Source organism: Callithrix jacchus, chromosome 10 (assembly GCF_049354715.1).
Source record: "Callithrix jacchus isolate 240 chromosome 10, calJac240_pri, whole genome shotgun sequence".
Taxonomy (NCBI): domain Eukaryota; kingdom Metazoa; phylum Chordata; class Mammalia; order Primates; family Cebidae; genus Callithrix; species Callithrix jacchus.
In genome coordinates, this window is record NC_133511.1 from 95,329,434 (window position 1) to 95,353,116 (window position 23,683).

The window sequence follows — 23,683 nt, forward strand, 5'->3', positions numbered from 1 at the left end:
TGAAATGATGGCCTGGATTTTAGAAAGCTTGAGAAAGGCCATTCTAGGTCATTTTGTTTGTTTGCTTGTTTTTAGCTCACAGTTACCAGAGTTCGCTATGTGCTGAAAAGTGTATGCAGTGTTGTTTGTTTTGTCCCCTGCCCAGAATTCAAGACAACTATTTTACAAAGATTAAAACTTAAAGAAGCATTGTGGAATAAGGCCTTGTATGCATCCCCAGTTTTCTAAACTATACCTCATTATGATTTAATAGTGCAAGGCTGATCGCTAGTTGCTATCTCACATTCTAGAACAATTTGTGGTGAGTTAAATGCAATTATATGTGTCATAATTTCCTTTAATAAAGTTGATAATGATGGTGATGTTGAAACCAAATGTTGGACACAATTCTTCCTTATATTCATTTTAGCAAATAAAATGTTAAAATCTGAGGTTAATCCTCAAATTCTGTTCTTATATAACTGCACAAAAAAATAAACTTAATAAATCTAGCATTTATATTGCACATTTAATAGAAAAATTTTAGGCCATAATCACTGTAGCTGCTGGGCATCTTATTTCTTCAAGAATTCTTTCAGTGCATGCATTAACTTTGGTTAAATTTTTCTGGAGTTGAAAGGCAGAAGAACATATAAGATATATGATTTCAGAAGCATCATTGTAACAGACCAATTTCAAAAGATTCAGTTGCTAAATTTTACTTCATAGTTCCTTTGTAGATCAGTTATTTAGATTTTAAAAGAGGAGAGAATCATGTGATGTTATCTGCCTGGTCATTAGTCTCACACAATGAAAACAATAAAATAAGACTAGAGAAATCATTCTTCCAATGATTGTCATTGAACTGTTACATTAGCAAACATTCACAGTATGAAGTCTCTCTCAATCTCCAGCATATAAAGAAGTGCAAAAAAAAAAAAAATTCCAGTCCTGTTACCTGCAAACAAAACTTATTACATATTCTCCAATGTCATTTATTCTATAATGTTAGACATTTGCTGTCAAATCTTCCCAAAATTAATAACAAAATATAATCAATTTCTAGAGGCCCTTGCAGCCTTTTTAAAAGTTAATTTCCAGTTAAAAATAAACTTTAATTAAATCCAAGATAAAATTGTGACCTATATTCTATTAAATAATTTACTTTCTTTTTTCTCTACGCAGCAATTCTTACAATTTTTAAAAAACAACTACAGAATCCAAAGACATATGAGATGCTATTAAAGCACTGATAAATGACTGTTCAAATTCATTAGTTCTTACATAGTAAATACTTCAAAATGCCAACTTTTCCCATCACTGCACAATTACTAACATTAACAATTTACTTCACACACTCACACTCACACACACACTCTCTCTCCATTTTCACTAACATCTTTTCTAGTTAATGTGCAAAACTCTTGCATTCTAATAAAAATATAAAGATAGATTTGCTCCTATTTAAGCCTCCCTCTTCTCCAGGATATATCATTTATTTGATATGTAATACAAGTTTAGGTACAATTATGCCATGTATAACCATTAAATGGTGTACTACTGTATGCATTGGATCATTTGCATATTTCATTTTCATAACTGCACTCTCTATGCATAAATATATTTGGAGATGCTTGGGGGGGCAGTGGCAGGTGGAGAAAGCAATTCACACATCAGTCTCCACAGCCTTTGCATTAGAACAGTTGTTTTTATCTGTCTCACTGTCATCCCCCTTTCCCTGACACTTCTCCTCCTTTGCACACAGAGATTCCTTAACTCCTTCTTCCATCTCTAGATACTCTGACTTGTCCCCCAGGGAAGAAGAAGTAGAGCTCCGAAATTTCTTGAGCAAATTAGAGGGGAGGTATGGGCAGCTGACTGCATTCTGCGTCAGCTGTGTCTGTTCCTCATTTTCAGTTTCTCTGTGGTAGAAATAGTTAAAGTTAGAGACAATCACTGGCACTGGCAAAGCAATGGTTAAGACACCCGCAATGGCACACAGGGACCCCACAATCTTGCCCCCCACAGTGATGGGCTTCATGTCCCCATAGCCCACAGTTGTCATGGTCACCACAGCCCACCAAAATGCATCTGGGATGCTTTGGAAATGGGTATTAGGTTCATCCGCCTCTGCAAAATACACAGCGCTGGAAAAGAGGATGACCCCAATGAAGAGGAAAAAGATCAGAAGGCCCAGTTCCCGCATGCTGGCTCTGAGGGTGTGGCCCAGGATCTGCAGGCCTTTGGAGTGCCTGGAGAGTTTGAAGATCCGGAATACTCGGACCAGACGAATGATTCTGAGGATGGCAAAGGACATGGCCTGCTGCTGCTGACCATTGCCACCCCCCTGTTGCTGGGCCAGGTCGGTGCCCAGTGTGATGAAGTAAGGCAAAATGGAGACAATGTCAATGATGTTCATGATGTTTTTGAAGAACAGTGCTTGGCTTGGACAAGCAAAGCAGCGAACCACAAACTCAAAGGAAAACCACACAATACAGACCGTCTCCACGATGAAGAAGGGGTCATTGAATATCGTGTGCCCTGAGTTCTCCAGGTGGGGTGCTGAGGTGTCATTCAACAACCCACCATGCCCTCCAGCACTCAGTGCCATGACGAGATCCCTGTCGTCCCTAAACTCAGGCAAGGTTTCCAGGCAAAAGATGACAATAGAGATTAAGATGACCAGGACGGACACAATGGCTATGCCCCTGGCGGGACTGGAGCTCTCTGGATATTCGAAGAGGAGCCAAATCTGCTTTTTAAATTCATTCTCAGGGAGGGCCCTGTCCTCCTCTTCTCTCACAAAGCCCTCATCCTCCCGAAACTTCAACAGGGCCTCCTCCCCCAACTGATAGAACTTCACCTCCTCAGTGAAGATATCAAAGGGGACGTTGACTGGCCTCTTCAGGCGGCCTCCTGACTGGTAATAATATAAGATGGCATCAAAGCTGGGCCTGTTCCTGTCAAAAAAGTATTCATTGCGCAAAGGGTCAAAGTACTGAGTCCTCTTTTCAGGGTCTCCCAGCAAAGTCTCTGGAAACTGGGCCAGAGTTTTCATCTGAGTCTCAAAGCGTAGGCCTGACACATTTATCACCACACGTTCACAACAGTCACTGTAGCGGACTGAACTGTAGCCACCACCGCCCTCATCCTGGGGCAGCAGGTCCGTGTAGGAACACTCATCACCGTGGTCATCTTCACTATAGTAAAACCTTCCCTCTTCTTCCTCCTCCTCCTCCTCTTCCTCATCTTCCTCCTCCTCACTCAGCTCCCTCAGGATCTTCTCCTCAGAGCCACTGGGCATCAGGTCAGAGCAATGAGGGAAGCTGCTCTGCCGGTGGTGGGCTTTCTTCTTCTCAGGCCGCTGTCGCTTCCTCCTTCGACTTCCCCGGCTGCTCTGAGGGTCATGGGAGGTGCAGGCCCCACGTGACTGGTGGTGGTGGTGGGACCCCCCACCAGAACCCCCACTTCCTTCGACGGCAGCTGTGGCCGCTGCAACGGCAGCTGCCGCAGCTGCCCTGGAGTGAGCAAGCCTCTCCCGCTCCCGGGCCCGGGCCTGGGCAGCATAACCGTAAGGCATGTGACTGTTGCATCCTGAGCTCTCCGCACTCACCATTGCAACCTCCATGGCGGTGGTTTTCGGAAATGACTGGTTCCAGTTGTAGAAGAAGAAGAAAGAAAAATAGGGCAGCTTCTTTTCTCACCAAATTAAGGTAAGTTTGGAACCCTTAAGCAGATTGCTTGGAAGACTAAGGATATTTTCAGTCCAACTTTGCATTTTCTGTTTTTAAATCAGCACGCCCCATGCTCTCTCTTCTCAGGGATTCAACATTGCTCTCCAGAGCTTGGCTGGTCGAGATAAACAGCCTAGCACTCTCAATCCTAAGAAGTCAGAAAACGCTGGAGTCTCTCAGACACCTATGTTTTGGGGGTAGATGTTCGAATTTGGAAAAGTGTCTGGGACGTGCTTAGTAATGACGCTGCAAGATTCAAAAGCAGCAAGTGTCTGACAGTCAGAAGTTATGCCTAGAAAATGAAATATATTTTTCTCCCATGGAAATTGGCCAATGCTCAGTCCATTAAATTTAAATAAAATGCAAATAAGCCTTTACTGTTCGCACTTGCCTTCTAATGATGGCTCCACCCATGTTAAGATGTGGTTTGAAGTATGTCCAGCCATTTCTGCTCAAAGTCTATCAGGATGATTCTCCAGGCTCTCCTTTTAAATTCATCAAAGGCTTCCTGGACCCAGGTGCAATGCCACACCATAGATAGAGGCAAAGACCCTGGGAGGTAGAGAAGGTGCTAGATGAGGTGTCAGCAGAAGCAAAACCAGCTCTGAAGTCTCCATAGACATCAAGGAAATGCAGAGCATCCTTCAGCCAAAATCATGCAGAAGAAGCGCTTCACCTGAAAAAGGATTGGAAACAAGCATAGGAAAAAAAATAAAAACGAAACAAATCATAAAGAGCAAACCGAGCATTTGTCTTCACATACACATCCTTCTCTTAACTTCAAGCAGGTCATATAACACACTAAGCACCCATACATTTTAAAGAGTATGGGGCAGGCTATTCTTACTCACTAAACATCCTTCTTTGCTTCTTCTTCGGTTATTATATTAGCTCAGTATTTTTTATGGCAACTCAATTATTTTTCCTCTCTCCCCTCATGGCCCACATGGCTCTTGTTTCTATCTTCCCCTTCACGAACACCAGGTCTTAATTCTCACTGTCACTCTCTTCATTCCACAAAAAATAATGCTGTGACTTTATAACTGCTTCCATCATTCATCTATGTCGAGGCAGTTTTTAAAATTTCCACTCGTAAAATGTTTCTGAATTAAGTGCCCTTCCACTCCTCCCTATCTTCTGACTCAGGATTAGGGGAGTCAGAAGAAAAAAAAAAGAAAAACAAAAACCAAACAGCATTCTTTTGTCCAGACGGCACCACTTGAATGAGCTTCAATCACCTCATCCATAAAGTACAAATAATAATGCAACTTCCCCGAGCCCATGTTTGTAAGGATTAAATGAGATAATGGATGTTGATAAAATATCACAGTGCCTTTTACCTAATGAATGGCAATGAAACACTGGCAGTTATGAATAACATGACAGTAACCTATGTTTTTATTGTCTATCTACACAGTCCCAAATGTTTGTGTCCTTAGGCCACTAAAGTAAGGGAAGATGGAATGTGAGGACATACAGGACATCTTGAGACTCACCAATGGCCTGTGTTAACTTGGCACTGCCTGACTCCCTGTAGCATGTCCCCATTGTTTTTCTGTCCCCCTTAATCCTGAACACCCCATACCACCCACAGACTAGGAACTAATGCCAGTTTCCACTTCCCTAATAATCATTTTCTCTCCTTGTGGTCGCCCCATGTTCACCTCAGTGGTTCCTCCTACACTCTGCTCAAGGGACTATCTCCTTAGTTTTTAAATTTCAGCTTGTGTGGACTTCATTCTTAGCCTATAATACACCCCCACCTTCACTTCAATAAATCCACATCCCCAACATCCCCCTCCTCTCTCCGTCTCTCTCTCTTTGCCCACTTTTATTTACAATCTTCCACTTCCTAATCACATGTCCCTTGCAGCTCTGATCTGCTCCCTCTGTCACCTGGTCCTTCTTCTTCCTTAGTTTGTTCTCCCAAGATCCAGGTAATTCATCTCCTCAGCCAAGTCCTGTAAAAGCCGCCATCCAAATCTCCTATCTCCTCTTGACTTTTCCATGTACTCTGTTCAACAAGACTTCCAAGAATGCAGGGAGTAACCCAGAGAACTGGAGAGAATGATGATAGCCAGAATTCAGGGCATCTACCAGCTTCTATTACTGGAAGCACTTGGAAAGCATAAGAGAAATGGCTTTTTGAAGCCATTAACAGGATTCAGCTCTTGACCACCTGCTGCTTCTTGCTGATCCTGTCAGCCTAGCAGCCTAAACACACTGAATTTCACGAAGTGACAAGCATAGAAGTGGCAAACAGAAGTCTTCCCAATCATATACCCCTTCCCAATCATACTCAATTTCCTAGGCAAGAAGGGCATTTTGATTGTGACACAAACCCCAGAAAATACACCACTGAGGGCATCTCACATGCTAGCTCCCTTCCTTGGCCTGACTGCTAACATCTCATACGCTGAAATGTTTACCCTCAAGGAGTCTCTAAATCTCTGCTTACAAAACCATCCTGGGGTGATATTCACTGTGGAGTGTCAGGCCAACATCCTTTCAAGACTTGCACAGACCAGATAGCTTGAGAGTTTGCTCAGTTTCTTCCCCAGCTCCCCCAAAATGATCATTTCAATGAAGCCCCAGTGTAGCCCAAGTTCCTGTATACCTGAGTACTACACATACCTGCCCTCCCACCCAACTGACTCCCAGAAGGTCATGAATTAGAGAGTCTTCTAATTCACCATCATCTCTTCGGGAGATCTAGAACTGCCCTCTTTCTGCTCTACACCAAATAATTTCACATTTATTTTATTTATTTGGGATTTATTTATTTATTTATTTGGGATTATTAGTTTTTGTTTATCTAACTCCCTCCTCCACCAGACAAATAGCAAATTGCCTTCTTTTTATTGTCTATTAGTTACTTCACTATCTCTGATTTAGAAAGAAAGAGGGAGAGAAAGAAGAGAAAAGAAAAATCATTCCTCCAGCAAACCAGACTGGTTTTAAAATCTCTCTTCTTTCTCAAGGTACTCCTGTTAAGAGAGTCTATTCAAGTCAATTCCCAGGAGCCTTTATGAGAGTGATCTTTGCAGAGGAATTTGTCTTCTTCTTTAACACCATTAAACTAACAGGATTTTGCAGACTACCTATTCCCTAATTCCGGCGCACCCCCCCCAAACAACAGCCAAACATCCCGCCCCTCCTCCTCTCACCGCCCCCCACCCCCAACAACAAGGCTGTCCGTCTCTCAGTGCCAATTCCTGCAACTGTGTCAGGGTGGTACCTGAACCTTATCTGAGAGACAGAGACAGAGAGAGAAACTGAGACAGAGAGAGAGAGAGGGAATCAGAAAAGCCAACACCGTGAGAAATATACACTTCAACGCACGCCATTTATGCAGCCCCTATGTATGTTGCTCAAATGCTCGGAAAATGCACGCGAATCCAAACATTGGGAAAGGCAGCAATTCAGACCCGTTCACCAGCTGTTCCCAAAGGAAGGGAACCGGTGAGGATCGGAGGAGGCGAAACGATGCTAAATCTTAACCCTCTCGTTGGGAAACGACATCTTTAATCGCGCCCTCGCCTCCAGACCTCAGTTCCCGCTCCAGCACATTAGCCAGGGCGCACTCACCGCATCCCCAGGGTTGGGAAAATAACAACTGTTGGCCCCCCGGAGCGCCGCGCAGCATCCGCACCTCCCTTCTCCCACCTCCTGGTTTATTTTTAACCGCCTTCCATTCATGCCCTTCTGTCACATTCCCGATATTATTTATCCCTCAGAGGTCCACTGTTTCTTAACAGCCAAAAGAAGAGGGCGGAGGAAGGGTTTTTTTGAAAAGGTATCATACTTACCGTTCCCCGGCGGGGCGAAAAATAAAAATAAAGAAAATCCACCGGCTGGCTTGTTTTTCCCCCTCAAGCTGCAACAGCTGGAGGAGGGGAAGAATGATCTTGGAGTGTTAAAGGGAATCACTCGGGTTTGGCAGGTGGAGGCTCCAAATATCCACGGAACAAGTTCTGTTGCCTGGCCCGGCGGGGGGCACAGAGTCCTCGCGGCTGGAGCCTGGGGGTGGGGGTCGGGGCTGCCCCAGAGAAGACCCCAAGACTCCTGGTTCCTCTGGAGTTCAGTACAGGAGGGATTGCCTGGGAAAGGAAGTCAAGGTTCCCCCGAAAAGAAGCAAAATCCTAGACAGCAGTGATCACTTGTTAAGCCCGAATTGCTCCTCCAACATCCATCCCTCTCTCGCTCTCGCTGGCTGCGGGAGCAGCACACGCCTCCCCTGGCCGCGAACGCGCGCCGGGCGGGGGCGGGGCCAGGGCCGAGCCGAGGGTGTGGCGTTCGCGACGGTCGCCAGGGGCGCCTCCAGGAGCGGCGGGGAGGGCGCAGTCACGACGCCGCGACTCCCCGCACTCTGGCCGGGCCCCCAGACTCCCAGGATCCGGGATCGATTCCAGGAGTCTTTGGCTGCGGTCCCCAGAGGAGAGGAGCAAATCCTGGAGAAGTGTCCCTTTTGGGGCCGGAATGGGGGTTTCGACGGCAGCGCGGGAGTCCCCAGAGGGCCTGGGAGCGGGGAGCTCCCCGGGAGGTGCAGTCCTGAAAATGGGGTCCTTTGGGACATCTTCTCCACTCCCTAACTTGCTTTCTCCAGATCTCCCCTCGAGCCTCGTCCTCTTCTCCACACCCCACCCCCTCCCAAAGCGGGTTTGTCGGGTTGGGAGCCCGGGGCACCTCCGGCGAGGTTGCAGGCGGGGAGCCCTCCTGTGCCTGCCAGCGCGCCCAGATCCCCCAGTCTCCGCCTTCCCTGCACACAGGAGTTGAGTGGCTTCAGGGTCGGGGTTGGGCCTCCGGGGTGCGGAGGAGACCGACTTTCAACCTGTATTCCACCCCGGGTAGGGGAATGTTACGAAATTGGAATCAGGCCCAGGCTAGGGGCTGTGCAAGGGAAGCAGCAGTCCTACGGGAAGAGGGTTGGAGAGATGAATGAGTTCCAGGGTGGGCCCGGGGCTGGGGGCTTTGGAAAGCGGGGAAGAGCCCGCAGATAACCTGTTGCTGCAAAAAGAAATACGGCTCTGGTACCGACCGAGGGCTCTTTGGATCCCTCAGGATAGAAATCAAGGAGATCTTAGCAGAAAGCAAGTTTCTTTGGTTTTCTTTCTTTTAATTAAATCTTGCGCGCACAAGGGAGCTAACACCAAGAAAAAAAAGTGGGCTGCTCCTCGAAGTCAGGGTATGGGTTTCTTTTACGGGCCTCTCCCATAAGGGGACATAGGGGAACTATGGACAGAGCATATAGAGGTGGAGATTTTCTGGTGCACTTCTTCATAGAACCTATGTATCATTCGCATTTTAAATCTCCACCTCTGAGCGTGAATTTTTGCATTAAAATAAGGAAAAGGTCACTGAGTTGAAAGTTAAACCTAGCTGCAAGCCGGGACCTCGGGCAAGTCCTTGGTCCCCTAAAGCAGGAACGTCTGGTTAAAAACTTCTTGGGCCTTTCATGCGGACTGGCTGAAGTTTCTATCTGAGGAAGGGTTTCTCCTTGTTTCTTGCTTATTTCTTTGGACCACATTAAAACGGTAAAGTAGACAGCTCGCCTGTCTGAGGCCTGCCAGAATCAAGCAGGCTAGAGGTTTGGCTCCGGGAAGTCTCTGTCTTATGCTTATTATTATTATTTTGTCTTTTTGTTCTTTTCCTTTTTTGTGGAGAATGGGGTTTAAGCGTGCTCCACAGGGCCCAGCAGCCCGAGGATCTCTATCTTAGTGATCTTTCCCACTGCCCATTTCTATTAAAAAAAAAAAAAAAAAAAAAAGGTTCTACAGTTCATCCCCACCCCACTTCCACACACGCGAGCGTGCGTGAGTGAACACATGGACACACACACGCGCGCGCGCGCACACAAAACCAGAAGTTCAAGTGGCGACAGGGTCTCTGTAGAACCTCTCCCAGCGCGCCCGATGAAGCATGCAGGCAGTGGCGGCGCGTGCCCGGACTGTTGGAGCAAATCCGACCTTGGGCGGGTTGGTTGGCGCCGGGACGGTCACTGTCGTCCTCGGGGAAGCAGCTTTGTTCAAGGGCCCTATTGGGCCTCCTCCTTTTGTGATGCTCAATTAATTATTAAGGGAAATATTCCCGAGCTGAATTATAGATATGCCCTGCACTCACTCACCTAACCGCTGCCGGCTTGGAAAAGGACACCTGGAGGGCTGCTTTTTGTTGCTGTTTGATTTTTCTTTTATCTTTTTAAATAACGAACACACCCTCAAATGGAATTGTAATCAGTGTGAAGAAAAAAGAAGAGAAGAAATGAAACCTGGAGTGGACCCTGGTTTTTCTAACTTCTTTCAGCTAATGCAGCTTGAAATTTTGGCATGCATAAGTTAACCTGTAACCCCTGGCCTCAATCCTGGTGGAGGAGCTGAGAGAAAGGCAACTTCATGCTGGCTCTAGAGACATTCTTTGCCTCAATTCATTCCCTACTGCAGTTCGTTCCAAAAGCAGGGAGAGAGGTTTCTCTAAAAATGAGAAAGATCATATTCACTGGCCCCAAACCCTCTCTGTACCTCTACAATATGATATCACACTGTACCCTTTCATACATACCAGAAGCAAATAACTGGTAATATTTGTTGTTGGCTCATTCAAAGGATGTTTCTTGGGATGGTAAAAAGCAAGGGTGAGGGCACAGGATCTTGGGACCTGTTTCTCAAAAGCAATTTATGAGATCAATCCAGTGCAGCAATGGAATGCTTTCAGGGAGATGAAAAATGAGATGTAATGAGGTGCTAAAGATGAAAGTTACATTGAAGCTTGGACATTTTAATTGAATCATGTTAAAACTTTATGAATTATGCTTCCCTTTTGCTGTTTGTTCCTATCCCAGATAATTTTAAAGTTTTCAATGCCTGAGAACTTCATAAATATCTGCATTTCTTAGGTGCCGGGTAATCTGAATTACTAAAATACAACAGGAATGAGGCTGAGGAACAACTCTACTCTTGGGAGGACTTGGTTAACGCAGGTAAGATGAACTGAGTGTCCACCTAGTACCTGGCTCTGTGTTTAGTTCTTTGAATGTATGTTATATACCTTATTTGCATACCTAAATGCTTTTTTTTAAATGTGGTAAGTACTATTATTACCACTATTTTTTAGACAAGGAAATGAAGGCTTACGATGATTAGCTAACTTGCCCAAAGGTTACATAGCTAATTATGCAGCAGAACTAAGCCTTATATATCTGACTCTGCAGTGCTATATATATGACTGACCCAGTGCTAGTGATAATAATACCATGTGGTCTATGCCCGTTCGTTCATACAAACTAGTGGCTGTCACAGAGGCATACACAGATTATGAAACAAGGGGATTTGTGTTATGGTGGATGTATGAGAACATTGCTCCTTGGGTGCAAAGAGTGGAGCAGCATCTAATGCGAAGGAAGAAAGCAAGAATTCCCAAGGAAAGAGGAGCAATGTCTCAAAAATATTAAGTGTCGGTGTGGCTGCCATGGAGAATACACAGGCACATGATACTGGGATGGAACAGAAGCAGCTAGAGCTGGCAATAGGTTAGGACTGACTGGGACATGTCCCCTCCCAACCTTCTCCCACCACACATGCTCACACACTCCTAGCTCTTTGTCCATTTAAATAATTAATTCATAAAGCAAACAAGAAATATTCTATCTCTCCTTGAAATTATCCTAAGAATTCCTAGAAACTAATAAACAGTAGCAAAAAGATTCTTTGCTTGAGACCAACAAAAATCTACCTTGTCTTAGTCCCCAAACCCTGTTTACTTTTTATTTTTTTTTTTGAAATGGGCTCTCGCTCTGTCTGTCACTCAAGCTGGAGTGCAGTAGCATGATCACAGTTCACAGCAACCTCGAACTAACTCCTGGGCTCAAGTGATCCCCCTGCCTCAGCCTCCGACATAGATGGGGCTAACAGTATGTAACACCACGCCCAGTTATTTTTATTTATTTATTTATTTTTACTTTTTGTGGAGACAGGGTCTTACTATGCTGACCAGGCTGGTCTCAAACTGGCCTCACGTGTTCCTCCCACCTCGGCCTCCTAAAATACCAGTGCCTGGCATGAGCCACTGTGCCCAGCCTCTCTTTTCTTTAAAGAGGAAAATATTATTTTCTTGCTTTTCTTAGTCATCGACTAGTCAAAATTCTTTAAGCTCTCCACCACCAAATACACCTATTACCACAAAGAATGTAATCCTGGCTTTGAATTCTCTTAGTGGTGGTACAAATGTTCCAGATCACACTATGAAGCCTTTGCTTATAGAGAAAGGGGCAGAGGGCAGCAGATCGTCTCTGTACAAAGCACCATAGGAAGCCCTGTAGGATACGAGCTAGGTCCATTATACATGTTTTTGTTCTCTTTGAGGACTGTGGTCCACAGTGAATTGCAATGTTCTATTTACCCCTCTGTCTCCCCAAACATGCCTGTGATACTTCACTGAGAACAGGCACTATATCCTGAGCAGCTAGCATTGTACTTGACCCAGAGTAGAATGTGAATGAATAATGGAAGAGGCTTCCCTTTGCCAAGAAAGTTCAGTGAATGTGTTGTGAGAGAACTAGAGGATCGCTTTTTCACCTGCTCACCCCACCCTCTCAACTATCTCACTTTTAAAGTTCTGAAGTGATATGTAGGGTGGGGTATGAGAAGGCCCTGGGGATTTGGTTCCATGCTCCCATTCCCAAATTTATGGATGGGGATATTTTGAGCAACCCATCATTCCTTATAAAATGTGAGTCACTCAGCTAGTTTTTTCTTGTAGATCAGTTTTCAATGGCCGTTTGCCACCACTTCCTATTCTATCTTATGCATATCGACACTGTTCAAAAAGACATCAGAAAAGCATATTTGTCTCTTACAACAATGAGTGTCTTATTCCACTTCAGCTGCTATAACAAAGTATCATAAACTGGTAGCTTATAAACAACAGAAATGAATTTCTCACAGAATTGGAGGGTGGGAAATACAAAATTAAGATATCAGAAAATTCAATGTCTGGCAAGAGTCCATTTTCTGGTTCATAGATGGTGCCTTCTTGCTGGGTCCTCACAGTGTAGAAAAGGCAGCTCACTGAGGCCTTTCTTATAAGGGCACTACTCCCATTCATAAGGGCTCAGCCCTCATGGATTAATTAATCACCTCCCCATAAGTCCTGTATCCTAATATCATCACTTTGGGGGTTAGGATTTCGACAGAAGAATTTAGAGAAGACACATTCAGACCATAGCTGTGCAAAACATCCACCCCGGAAAGAAAGACTGACTGCTCATTCACTGACTCTGATCACAACACCCTGCCAGACACAATAGTGATTAAGACAGCTTCTGCCTGTCCTGTGTGTACACTTGTCTAGAGGGCAGGAGACAGACAAGTCAACACACTTGGGTGGTAAGGTGCTGATAGAAATCACACAAGGGGCAGAAAGAAGTGTCACCTAATTGAAGTTGTAAAGGAAGTTCCTCAAGGCAGAAGGAGTTCCATGGAAAAGCTCAATGAACAACAATAGCATGTGTGAAAATAAAGAAAAGCAGAGGATCTGCTATGAAATGGGAAAGGGAAGCAGCGAGAGAGGACTCTGATATGCCATGCTCAAAGTAGGATCCATGAGAAAACACCGCATGATAGGAATCTCAACGTTTTTCCACCTTTACACACGGGACAGATGTAGTTCATATGCACTACACACTCCCTTGAGCAAACCCAGATGAGCAACTGCAGCATTCACTAAATAGACTGAGTTGCAGGCATTTTCGGGCCTCCTGGCTGCAATGATATCACATTCTCCTTCATTTATGAATGCATCTCAGAGGCCAAGTGGGGGAAATTGAATTGGCACAAACTTAAATAATCTCAGATTTTGTTTTCTAAATGCAAGTCTATTTTCAAATGCCCCTCTTTAATTGAAGTAACTTGGTTTTTGCAACACAGCCCATTATTAACACTGATACTGTGGTGCATCACTGGTGTTGAGATCCACTCTGTCAGATAGAATCATCGTTTGATTCTTTGTTTTCCTTATATGTGCTTAGGAAATGGGGTGATTATGGAGATTCATTGAAAGTGAAGTACCAACCCTGGCACAGACAGAAATCATCCACAGCCTCATCCGCTAGCATCAATCAGGAACAAACTTGGGGTAGAGGTGAATCAAGACAAGGTTTGAATATGGGATGATGTTTTAGCTCTACAAATACTACCATCACCATGCCTTTTGCAGTAATGCCTAATAGTTCATGTCACAGAGTTTTCCCCAGATGTCTAAATGTCATCTTTTTAATAAAAGCTAGAGATCATGGTATATGCCCTGCAAAACAATGTGTTTAGAAATCATTGGCAGCCTCTTTAAACACAGTCAATGACATTAAGATAGGCCAGCGATTTCTCTTGAGAGTTGATTCTTCCCCTTCCACTCCCATTTTGATTTTGATCAACACCTTTCACCCCCACAAGGACAGCCATCACCAAAGCTGACAGAGAGTCTCTGTTCTCCAGCATAAGAATGTTTACATGCATTTCTCCAGGCTGCCAGCATCCTGACTACTTCATCAGACCAGCATTCCTTTAGATTTGGTTAAGTGTTAGAAAAAGCTTGTCCAGCACAGGCTTTTCAAAACAAGAACCATACTTGTAGGAAGGATATTCTCATGTGGAAGAAATTCCCACAGGGTACAGATCAGCTGGGAAATCTACCCAAAATTAATTCTGTTACTTGCTCACTGTCTTCCACTCCTGGCTAAAGACAGAAACACAATTTTGGGGATTAGCCAACTGATATATTTGAAAACAAAAATTTTTAATGAACCAAGCTGAGAATATGGGTTTCATAAGGATGCTAACTTTCAGTTTCTCATCATTGACTCTTGGGAACTGCACGTCACACATCAGGCTGTATGTACACTTGAAACTCCTCCAATGTATTTCTCAGTCTCACATATCAGCTCTTGTTCTGAGTAAACATAAAAATCTTAGGCTGTCATCTCCAAAGGTCATATGGGGGTACAAACACTGCCCATTTCCTTTGGATGGTTTTTAGCAGAGACCTCTTCTTCATTCATATATAGGTTTAAATGTGAAAAGAAATTTATAACATTAAATTTATAAACTTATAGTGAAATGTTAATTATTCCTGGCAACGGTTGAAAAGAGTTATGTAAACATTAGACCAAAGCAATTGCTCTTGAATTGCTTGAGGGGCTGGAACAAAGACCAGATCCTGGGGTTATACATTTATCTCTCCAGCTAAGACAACTCACCTCTGTAGTTGTCTCAATTTTCTTCTCTGTAAAAATGAGTACTATAGCATCAGTCCTATTTCACAAGATCATGAATATGGATCATATGAAAAAGCGTATGGGAAAGAATTCTACAACCATAAAAGTATAACATAAATATAGAGAATCATCATTTTAAAACAATAACCATCTGTCATGAACGGAATGCTTATGTCCCCACTAAAATCCATATGTTGGAGATGAAACCTACTGTATCAGCACCTTGATCTTGTACTTCTCCCCCAGAACTATAAGAACACAGATTTCTGTTGTTTAAGCCATTCAGACTATGGTACTTATTGAGTAAGCCAAATCCAAAAATCCAAAATCCAAAATGCTTCCTAATTCAATCTTTTTGAACACTGACATGGCACTCAAAGGAAGTACTCATTGAAACATTTCGGATTTTGGATTTTCAGTTTAGGAGCATTCAACCAGTAAATGTAATTCAAACATTCCAAAAAACAAAAAATTCCAAAATCTGAAACACTTCTGATCTCAAGCATTTCAGATAAAGGATAATCACCCTGTATTTTGTCTTTGCAGCCTTAGCTAAGACCTCATCAAAACTAGGTAACAGATATGTAGACTGTTGTTACTAGCAAACTTTGCCATGGTACCTGAAACTCAACAATGTGTTGGCTATAAATGGTTCTTACCGGTTCTCTTTAAAGGAATTGGTAGAAAGGTTTCTAATCAACCCACCATCGGGTTGATAACATGATACTAAAATTTTATTAGTCCTTTATAATCTAAAACTTACTCCTCAACCAACTTGGAGTTTTTGGCAGTTTTTGTTGTAAAATGGCTATAGATTACACTAGCTTAACCATTTAGAATGTTACCAGTATTCATTGTTCATTCAGTCAACAAAATTTTACTGAGAATCTACTTTGTCTCAGGCAGTAGTCTAAGCACTAAGCAGTAGCGATAAGTGAAGACAAGGTCCTTACCCTTGGACAAACAAATTGCAGACAACAATAAGTGTTACACAGAAAATAACAGAATAATGGAGTGTCAGGGAAGGGAGTTTCAATTCTGTTTGGGTACCTAAGAAAGCCTCACTGAGATAACAGTTGAGCTGAAGATGATACGACAAGAAAGCTTGGTCTGGGAAGATCTGGGGCAGAAAAAAGAAAAACCATTAGCCAGAGTGGTTCAAAAGTTAGTAGGTGAAGAGTAAAAAGCCTTTCCCAAAAGGAGCCCAGTGAATACAAAGCATCTAATGCACAATTGAATTCTACCATACCACTAACCTAATTAATACACCCCAAGATGGGATTTCAGAAACACATCTCTCTTTCCTTCCCTCCTTCACTTAGCACCTAATTCTAGCCTCAGCCATTCTTCACAGTGCTGGGAAATGGATAGGAGTGCACCCCTAGGAAGTTAGAGAGATAGTCCTGGGGAAGAGGGGAGAATTCACAGTTCTACATCTGAATATCACTCACACTGACTTAAGAGGCAGTGATGATTACTACTCCCAGGTGTCTTGATTTGTAGATGTAATTAAGGATTCCTTTCACTGGTCTAGTGCTGCCTGTTGTCTGAAAGGCAAGATGGGCTGCATTCTGTTATAGCTTCTGTTTTATTCAAGGTTCTTTTGGTAGCAAGGAATAGAAAGCAATTCAAGCTAGTTTATATACAACAGTGGTGAAGAGTCAGATTTTACAAGATTCCAGGAAAGAGCTGAGGAACCAAGACTCAAAGACAAAAACAAATGATTAGGTCAGGAGCAGTGGCTCACACCTGTAATCCCAGCACTCTGGGAGGCCGAGGTGGGCAGATCACAAGGTCAGGATATCAAGACCATCTTGGCTAACACGGTAAAACCCTGTTTTGACTAAAAATACAATTAGCCAGGTATGGTGGCCGGTGCCTGTAGTTCCTGCTACTCAGGAGGCTGAGGCAGGAGAATCACTTGAACCCAGGAGGCGAAGTTTGCAGTGAGCAGAGATCGCATTACTGCATTCCAGCTTGGGCAACAGAGCAAGATTCCATCTCAACAATAACAACAACAACAACGACAACAAACCCAGATGATTAGCCAGGCTTCTCTCTCTCTACCCACCCCGGACCTCACATCCCTGTCTCTACCTTTCTCTCAGTTCTGAGTCTCTGCTTTTCCATATCCCCATGCCTGTGGGCCCCTAATGGCTGACTTTGTCCCAGTGTTACTTAATCTTTCAGATCAACAGTATTTCACATACTTTCAAATTTCCAGAAGGAGGAATCTAATTGATTTCCCTATTTGAACAAGACCACTCAAATCACAGTTTACCACTTTAAGTGGTTAAGTCACCTGTGTCCCAAAGAGGAGTGGAAGAGTCACTTATCTGGGTCTGTGGGTGGGATGAGATTTTCTGAACAGAGCCAACACAAGTCCGGTACCTTAATTCTGACAGCAACAAGCCCAGTTGCTTCAAAATCTTGGGAGACCCTTGGTACTCGTACTTATAACAGACCCTCACAGAGTCATATTTAGTATGATTAAAATTTACACATTCCACATAAGAGTTTATGTAAACTATTTTACAGTTGGGTTGCAGCAAACCAGTATACAAGGTTGCAATGAACTTATGTGGGTTTTCTTCTGTCACTCAGAGCTAATAATTTCATTTTCAGAACATCAACATTTTATAGCCTCATTAAAAACTTATGGGCACAAGGCACGGCCCAGAAACTGACCATAATCCCTGCACAAAGAAGTAGCTCGTTGATTACTGTCAAATACTTAAATTTATTGGCTTTTAAAGAATTGTTGAATCATCGAATAGGCTGATAAAGTCCCTATGAAAGGTATCCTCGTTCATCAGTTTGTTTGTGCGTGACTTGCTGACGTATATGAATGCCTGTGTTTATGTTGTCTTCTATATTGTGTGCAAGCTATACTAGGAAAGTTAATTATTAAACTCTGCAAATGCACCCAGAGGCCACTGTGATGCACCCAAAATAAAATCTAAAAATAACTAAGTAATAAATAACCATTTGCAGATGGGAATTGTTCTTGCAGTTTGCTAAACAACAGCAGGTTTCTTTAAGACATTATGACATTTTTCCTGATATTTTATTAGATGTACTAAATCTTCCTCCACTTAAAGGCAGATAATTTGAATAAGAGCGTGATAAAATTGACTGGATTCTAATTAAAGTTAATTTTAAGACAATACCGAACTATTGCTTTTATCTTAGAATAATTTCATGTATGCATATTATTCTATGTTAGCTAAAGCACCGAGAGAGTCATTTCTGAGAGGCAGAGCATTCCAGCAATTATTTTAGAATCTGCATTGACAAAAATGTTAAGGGCCACTCTTCAAAGTAATATCTTGATTACTTGTTCAGGTTTATTCAGAAAGAAAAAAAATTATTCAAAAGGAACAAACTAGAGCTAAACATTTTTCTATAGCCTTCTTTGTTGCAGAAATATGTATGTGAGGAAGTTTCAGAATTTGCGGTAAGATACTTACTGAAAAATGTAAGGTGGATTAAGGATTCTTAGCAGGGCGACATATTAACCTTTACAAGACAATTAAAATAATATTAAATGACTAAGATTTAAGACCAATGTGCACAAAACTAGCTTGATATCTGATCATCTGGGAGAGTTTTTCTATCCATGACTCAAGCACAGTATTTGGTGCAGTCTTTCATGGGAGCTTTAGTTTATAAGGTTTTCTGCCACCACTAACGTGTACATATTTAGGGCCTAGCCATGTGCTTCATATTTAGCTCAACAGAGTCCCAGTACTACTAATATATTTAATAACATAATTAATTTTCTGCTCAAGATAGTGCTCATCAAATGATGGACTCTGGATCTGGTTTTAAGCTAAAAGAATAGTATAGTATACTCTTCTCTTCAACTCAAAGGAAGTTGTTGAATATCTTATTCCCAAGTTGAATGTGATGTATGAAAAAATATTATGTCTCATTTATTTTGATATGTAAATTACAGGTTAAGAGCACGGACTTCAAAATCAAAACATATCCATCAATTACTATCTATATGACCTTGATTAAGTTTTCTGAAGTTTTCTAACTATAATGTTCTCATCTGTAAAATGATAATGACAATGCCTGCTTTCTAAGGTGTTGTGAGAACTGAATGAAATAAGTTATATGAAAGACAAAATGCAAAGGACAATTGAGGAAATTATTTTATTTAGGCTAGTACAACATGAAGGGCATCCATTAACGAGGAAAATCTCAAAGAAAAGGAAGGAGCCTGGGTTTTTATAGAAACATATAGATAAGGGACTCACCCTGGAATCCTATGGGTGTTAAAGGACAGGTGATAGGAGGAAGGATGAAAGTGAGTGTTAACTTGAAATATGCCTGAGCAGGGATGTCCTTGGTGATTTTTCTTCTTATGGCTCTTTTCTGGGAACACAGAACTCAGATAATGTGATAATGTCCAACAACATTGTCAGTCTTTTCCTATTGCTCAAGATAAACGAATTTCACTCATTACTCAACATGCAGCAACTCAGAAGCAATAATAAGCATCTCACGTGGGGTGAGGCAGGGTTAAATAAATAGTCTCAATGGTTCTTGTTGGCATTGTTACTGTAAAACTAGTTGAACTGGTCAGTTGTTTCATAGGCCTGAGGTGAGGCATCTTAAAAGAGTGATACCTAAAGTGGAAAAGAGAAAACATCAATGTAATAGGTGGCACTAAAAAGTCGGTTGTGGAACCTGAGTGTGACCAGTGCAGCAGATTCTAAGAGGTTGCTGGAGGAAACCTTTTGGTCATACAATACCATTGGTTAAGCATCTTGAAGCTCTCCAGCTAGAATAGTCTATGTGAAAATCTATGGTTTTCTTAAATAATCAAGGATATAAAAAAGCCAACAGAAACAGAATCTTTGCTACTGAGGTAGATTACACAGAAGCTAAAGAATAACCATTTATTTTCTCTTATTAAGAGCAGGCTAGTAATTTTTTAAATGCTACTTTAATAGAGAAAACTAAATGCTAGTTTTGCAACAGTATAATATTTGATATAACATTCTTTTTAAAAATGTTATTAAAAAATCAAACTTTAGCCAGCTGTGGCTATGACAAATAAAATTCCTTTACCAAAAGTATTTTATGCCTTTTCAGAGTCATATATATCCTTACAATACAACTCTTCAAAGTGGTGAAAATGAACATGTTCATTAACAAACCCAAAAATATGTAGCATATAAAAGTAAAAGTAAAAAGTATACAAACTTAAAACTATGATAAGTAATTGTTTTGACATTTTATGTTACTTAGAAATAATCTAGGAATCTAACAAACAGCCCATAAGTAACTCAATTTATTTATTTATTATCAGTCAAAGATTTTAAGCTACCTAAAGATTCTGGAAATTATCTTCAAGCTGGCATACTAAAAAATATAATTGCCAATGAAATAAAGTTTTCAAAATAATTATTAAATTTGGTAAATACAAATTTACATCTTTTATGACTTAAACACTAAGTAGAAGAAATATTAGCATAGTTACCAGTAAACCTGTAAAAGTTTCAAAAAGACATAACCAAGTAAAATAGAAATCTACATGAGTAGTAGAGTTAACATTGATAAATTAAACAAAACGTGGCTGTTTTTATTAAACTAAAAATATTGATGTCTCATTGGTAAAGATTTATCTAAATTATGTGAACTTGAAGTCTTAAAACATTTCTGAGTTGGTTTTTATAAGAACATTTAAAAAAATTAGCATGCTAAAAGTCTTAGAATTTCTGGTAATTTTGGGAATATTCCATTTATAAGCAATAATTTACCTCTAAGCCAATCAGAATAGAACTTTAAGAAATTTTACAACCAAATTTGGTAAAACCACCTAGAAGCAGGAAAATATACTCATACAATGAGAGGTAAACGCCTCTCAAAATATAGACATAAATGTACAGAGAGAGAAACTGTTGTGTATAGCCTCAACTCTAAAATTCAGTCATGGGTCAAGCATAAACACAGAAATACAAAACTCACTGGTCCATGTCAAAGAGCTATTCTCATCTCAGTGAGTACAAGGTCTCAATTGATTTGACTTCAAAATAGACACATAGACAAACACAAAAATACACTAGAGTTTCTGACATCTTTCACCCAACAGAGACAAGATCTCTATAAATCATTCATTTCTTTACAGAGATCAGCAAATGCTCAGACCGCAAAACCAGAAGAAGTGGGCACCAGAAATCAAGTGAATATTCAAAAAAGAAACCAAATCAAATCCTTACCATGCTACTGGTAGACAAGAGCCCATATCACAGGACCAGAAGTCAGAATCACCACTGGGTCTTGAGTTCCAGATCACTAGTCAGGAGCACACCACAAAGGGCTCCAAGAAGCCTTACCTAGGTATAGTAAACAGGTACTCCCAAGACAAGGGCTGATCATATCCTGGTTATGGCACTAAACTGAGAAAGATAAGTGTACCAAAGAAATTATTTTATTTGTTTGTTTGTTTTATTTTTGAGACGGTGTCTCCCTCTGTCACCCAGGCTGGAGTGTATTGGTGGGATCTCAGCTTACTGCAACCTCCACCTCTGGGGTTCCAGTGATTCTCCTGCCTCAGCCTCCCGAGTAGCTGGGATTAAAGGCATATGCCACCACACCCGGCTAATTTTTGTATTTTTTAGTAGAGACAGTGTTTCTCCGTGTTAGCCAAGCTGGTCTCAAACTCCTGACCTCATGATCCACCTGCCTCGACCTCCCAAAATGCTGGGATTACAGGTGTGAGCCATTGTGCCTGGCTTAGAGATGGTTTTATTTAGACTACTGCAAAGAATATTCAATAATGAGAAACATCTCAGAAAAAATGAAGGGGGTCTAGGGTTTTTTAGTGACAGGTAAGCAAAGAAGCGATGCAGGAGTTAGTGGGGGTCATGAGGAGGGATGGAGCTTGAAATACATCAGCTCAGGGTGATCCTTATTGAGTAGGAGGATTTCTTCACCATTGCTGCTTTCCAGGAGCTAAGCACTCAAAATTTTACATTGTTACATTGTCAATTATATAACATGTTTGTTCATTAAGAACACAGTAGTAGCAATTGTTGGAAATGGCAGCACACTTCACAGTACACTTTCTGTATTTTAACTGCCTAGGATCAAATCCTGACTATTCTTCACTAACTATATGACTTTGGAAAAATATACCATCTCTGATTCTTATTTTCTTATCAGTTCATTGGGCATTAAGATAGTAGCTTCAGCATAAAGCTGTTGTGAAGATCAAAAACAGTAAAGATGAAAAATTCTGATAAGCTGGTGATCTGTCATAAACAATACTATTAACATCACCAGTTGTAACTAAATGAATGCCTCAAGAAAGAATATAATTGTTCTATTCCTAAAATCTATTTGACAAAGTAAACATTTTTATAATTCAATGACACATTTTTTTATTTACCAGGTTAGTTTGGTAATTTTAATAGAAACTTTTTATAACTCTTAACATAACTAAACATTTTCATCACTTCATAAAGATAGAGGTGAATTTTTAATTTGTTTCTTCAAAAGAAATATTTTCATTGCACAGTAAACAGAATATAAAACAATTAATTAAATATTAAAAAACTAAACCAAAATAAAATTCAAAGAAAACTAAATGGTGTTTCTCTGTGTTGTGTTAAAATCCATAATTCTGCTTTTTTCTACCCTTGCTGATGCAGACTACCAGGACAACTGCCTAAGGATGGTTTAAAAATATATGTATTTTAAATCTTACCATCTTCTTTCTCTTTGGATGATTGAAGTGAATGGAAAGAAAATCTCAACAGATCATGGTTCCTGTGGACATAGTTCTGGGAGAGCAAAGGTTTTGCTATTGAAGAACAGAAATAAAGCAGGCCTATAAATTCCTTAACAATCATTTTAATTATCTTCCTCTACATGGACTTTAGAGTGCTTCATCACAAGTTAAGTCTACACCTTTTTCAGTTCTCAGTCTCCCACTGATGCTAGCAATGCCATTTAAATAATGACCTTTACAATATTAAGGAGAAAAATAATTTATGCTGATTTTCTTGACTCTCTTCCTGTGATGAAGGAAAGTTTACAGAAGATGGGAGGTGGGCAAAAGCAAGTTGAGGAAGTTTTTGTCCTTTTAGGCTGTCTTTCAGCCTTTTACTTCTGCATTGCAAAGATGTATTACCTGCTTTCTAAGGAAAATCAAACTAATAACCTTTGACTAAGTAATCATTTGAATCATCCCAAACATTAAAATATAAGACGAGAAAAAATTTCATTCATTCCAAACACTCAGAAAAACAGGCAATTGTGAACAGGAGAGGTGTAGCCTTAAGAAGCTTCAAATCTACCCAAATGCTTCAGAAGGCAAGGATAACCCTTATGTGATATGGCAGCAAGTATTTAAGACAATGTAGACATTTGTGTGATCTCTAAAATTAGATGGCCTTAGCTCAACTCTGATACTTATAGGCCATGGGTAAATAACAACTATAAACTTCCGCTTCTTCATCTAAAGAGTAAGAATCCTGGAAGCATACACATTGCAGAATTGCTTTGAGGATTAAAAGATACAATTTAAGGACAATGTTGATCCTTGAACAACATGGTATGAACTTGTGGGTCCACTTTGATGAGGATGTTTTTCAATAAAAGTTAGGATGAGTGTGTCTTCTTCTCCTGCCTCCCCTTCTACCTCCTCCACCTCTTCTGCCTCTGCCACCCCTAAGACAGCAAGGCAAAC

The 23,683-nt window shown here is 41.3% G+C and overlaps 1 protein-coding gene across 2 annotated transcripts; it reads right to left on the bottom strand.

Annotated features, from left to right (window-relative positions):
* Positions 1-489: 489 nt before the first annotated feature.
* Positions 490-7,930, bottom strand: KCNA4 (potassium voltage-gated channel subfamily A member 4). 2 transcript variants are annotated; one of them, XM_002807325.7, is made up of 2 exons: positions 7,523-7,930; positions 490-4,389 (listed from the first exon to the last, which is right to left on the bottom strand). In XM_002807325.7, the coding sequence occupies exon 2, from the start codon at positions 3,605-3,607 to the stop codon at positions 1,646-1,648; it is 1,962 nt and encodes a 653-aa protein (XP_002807371.4). In that variant the 5' UTR covers positions 3,608-4,389; positions 7,523-7,930; the 3' UTR covers positions 490-1,645. The 2 variants fall into 2 exon arrangements, with proteins under 2 accessions (XP_002807371.4, XP_035118179.2); XM_035262288.3 differs by lacking the exon at positions 7,523-7,930 and adding an exon at positions 7,302-7,399.
* Between the last annotated feature and the right edge of the window lie 15,753 nt (positions 7,931-23,683).

Bases quoted from the DNA above. Each gene is read 5' to 3' on its own strand.
- KCNA4 (XM_002807325.7), bottom strand. From the start codon at position 3,607: ATGGAGGTTGCAATGGTGAGTGCGGAGAGCTCAGGATGCAACAGTCAC.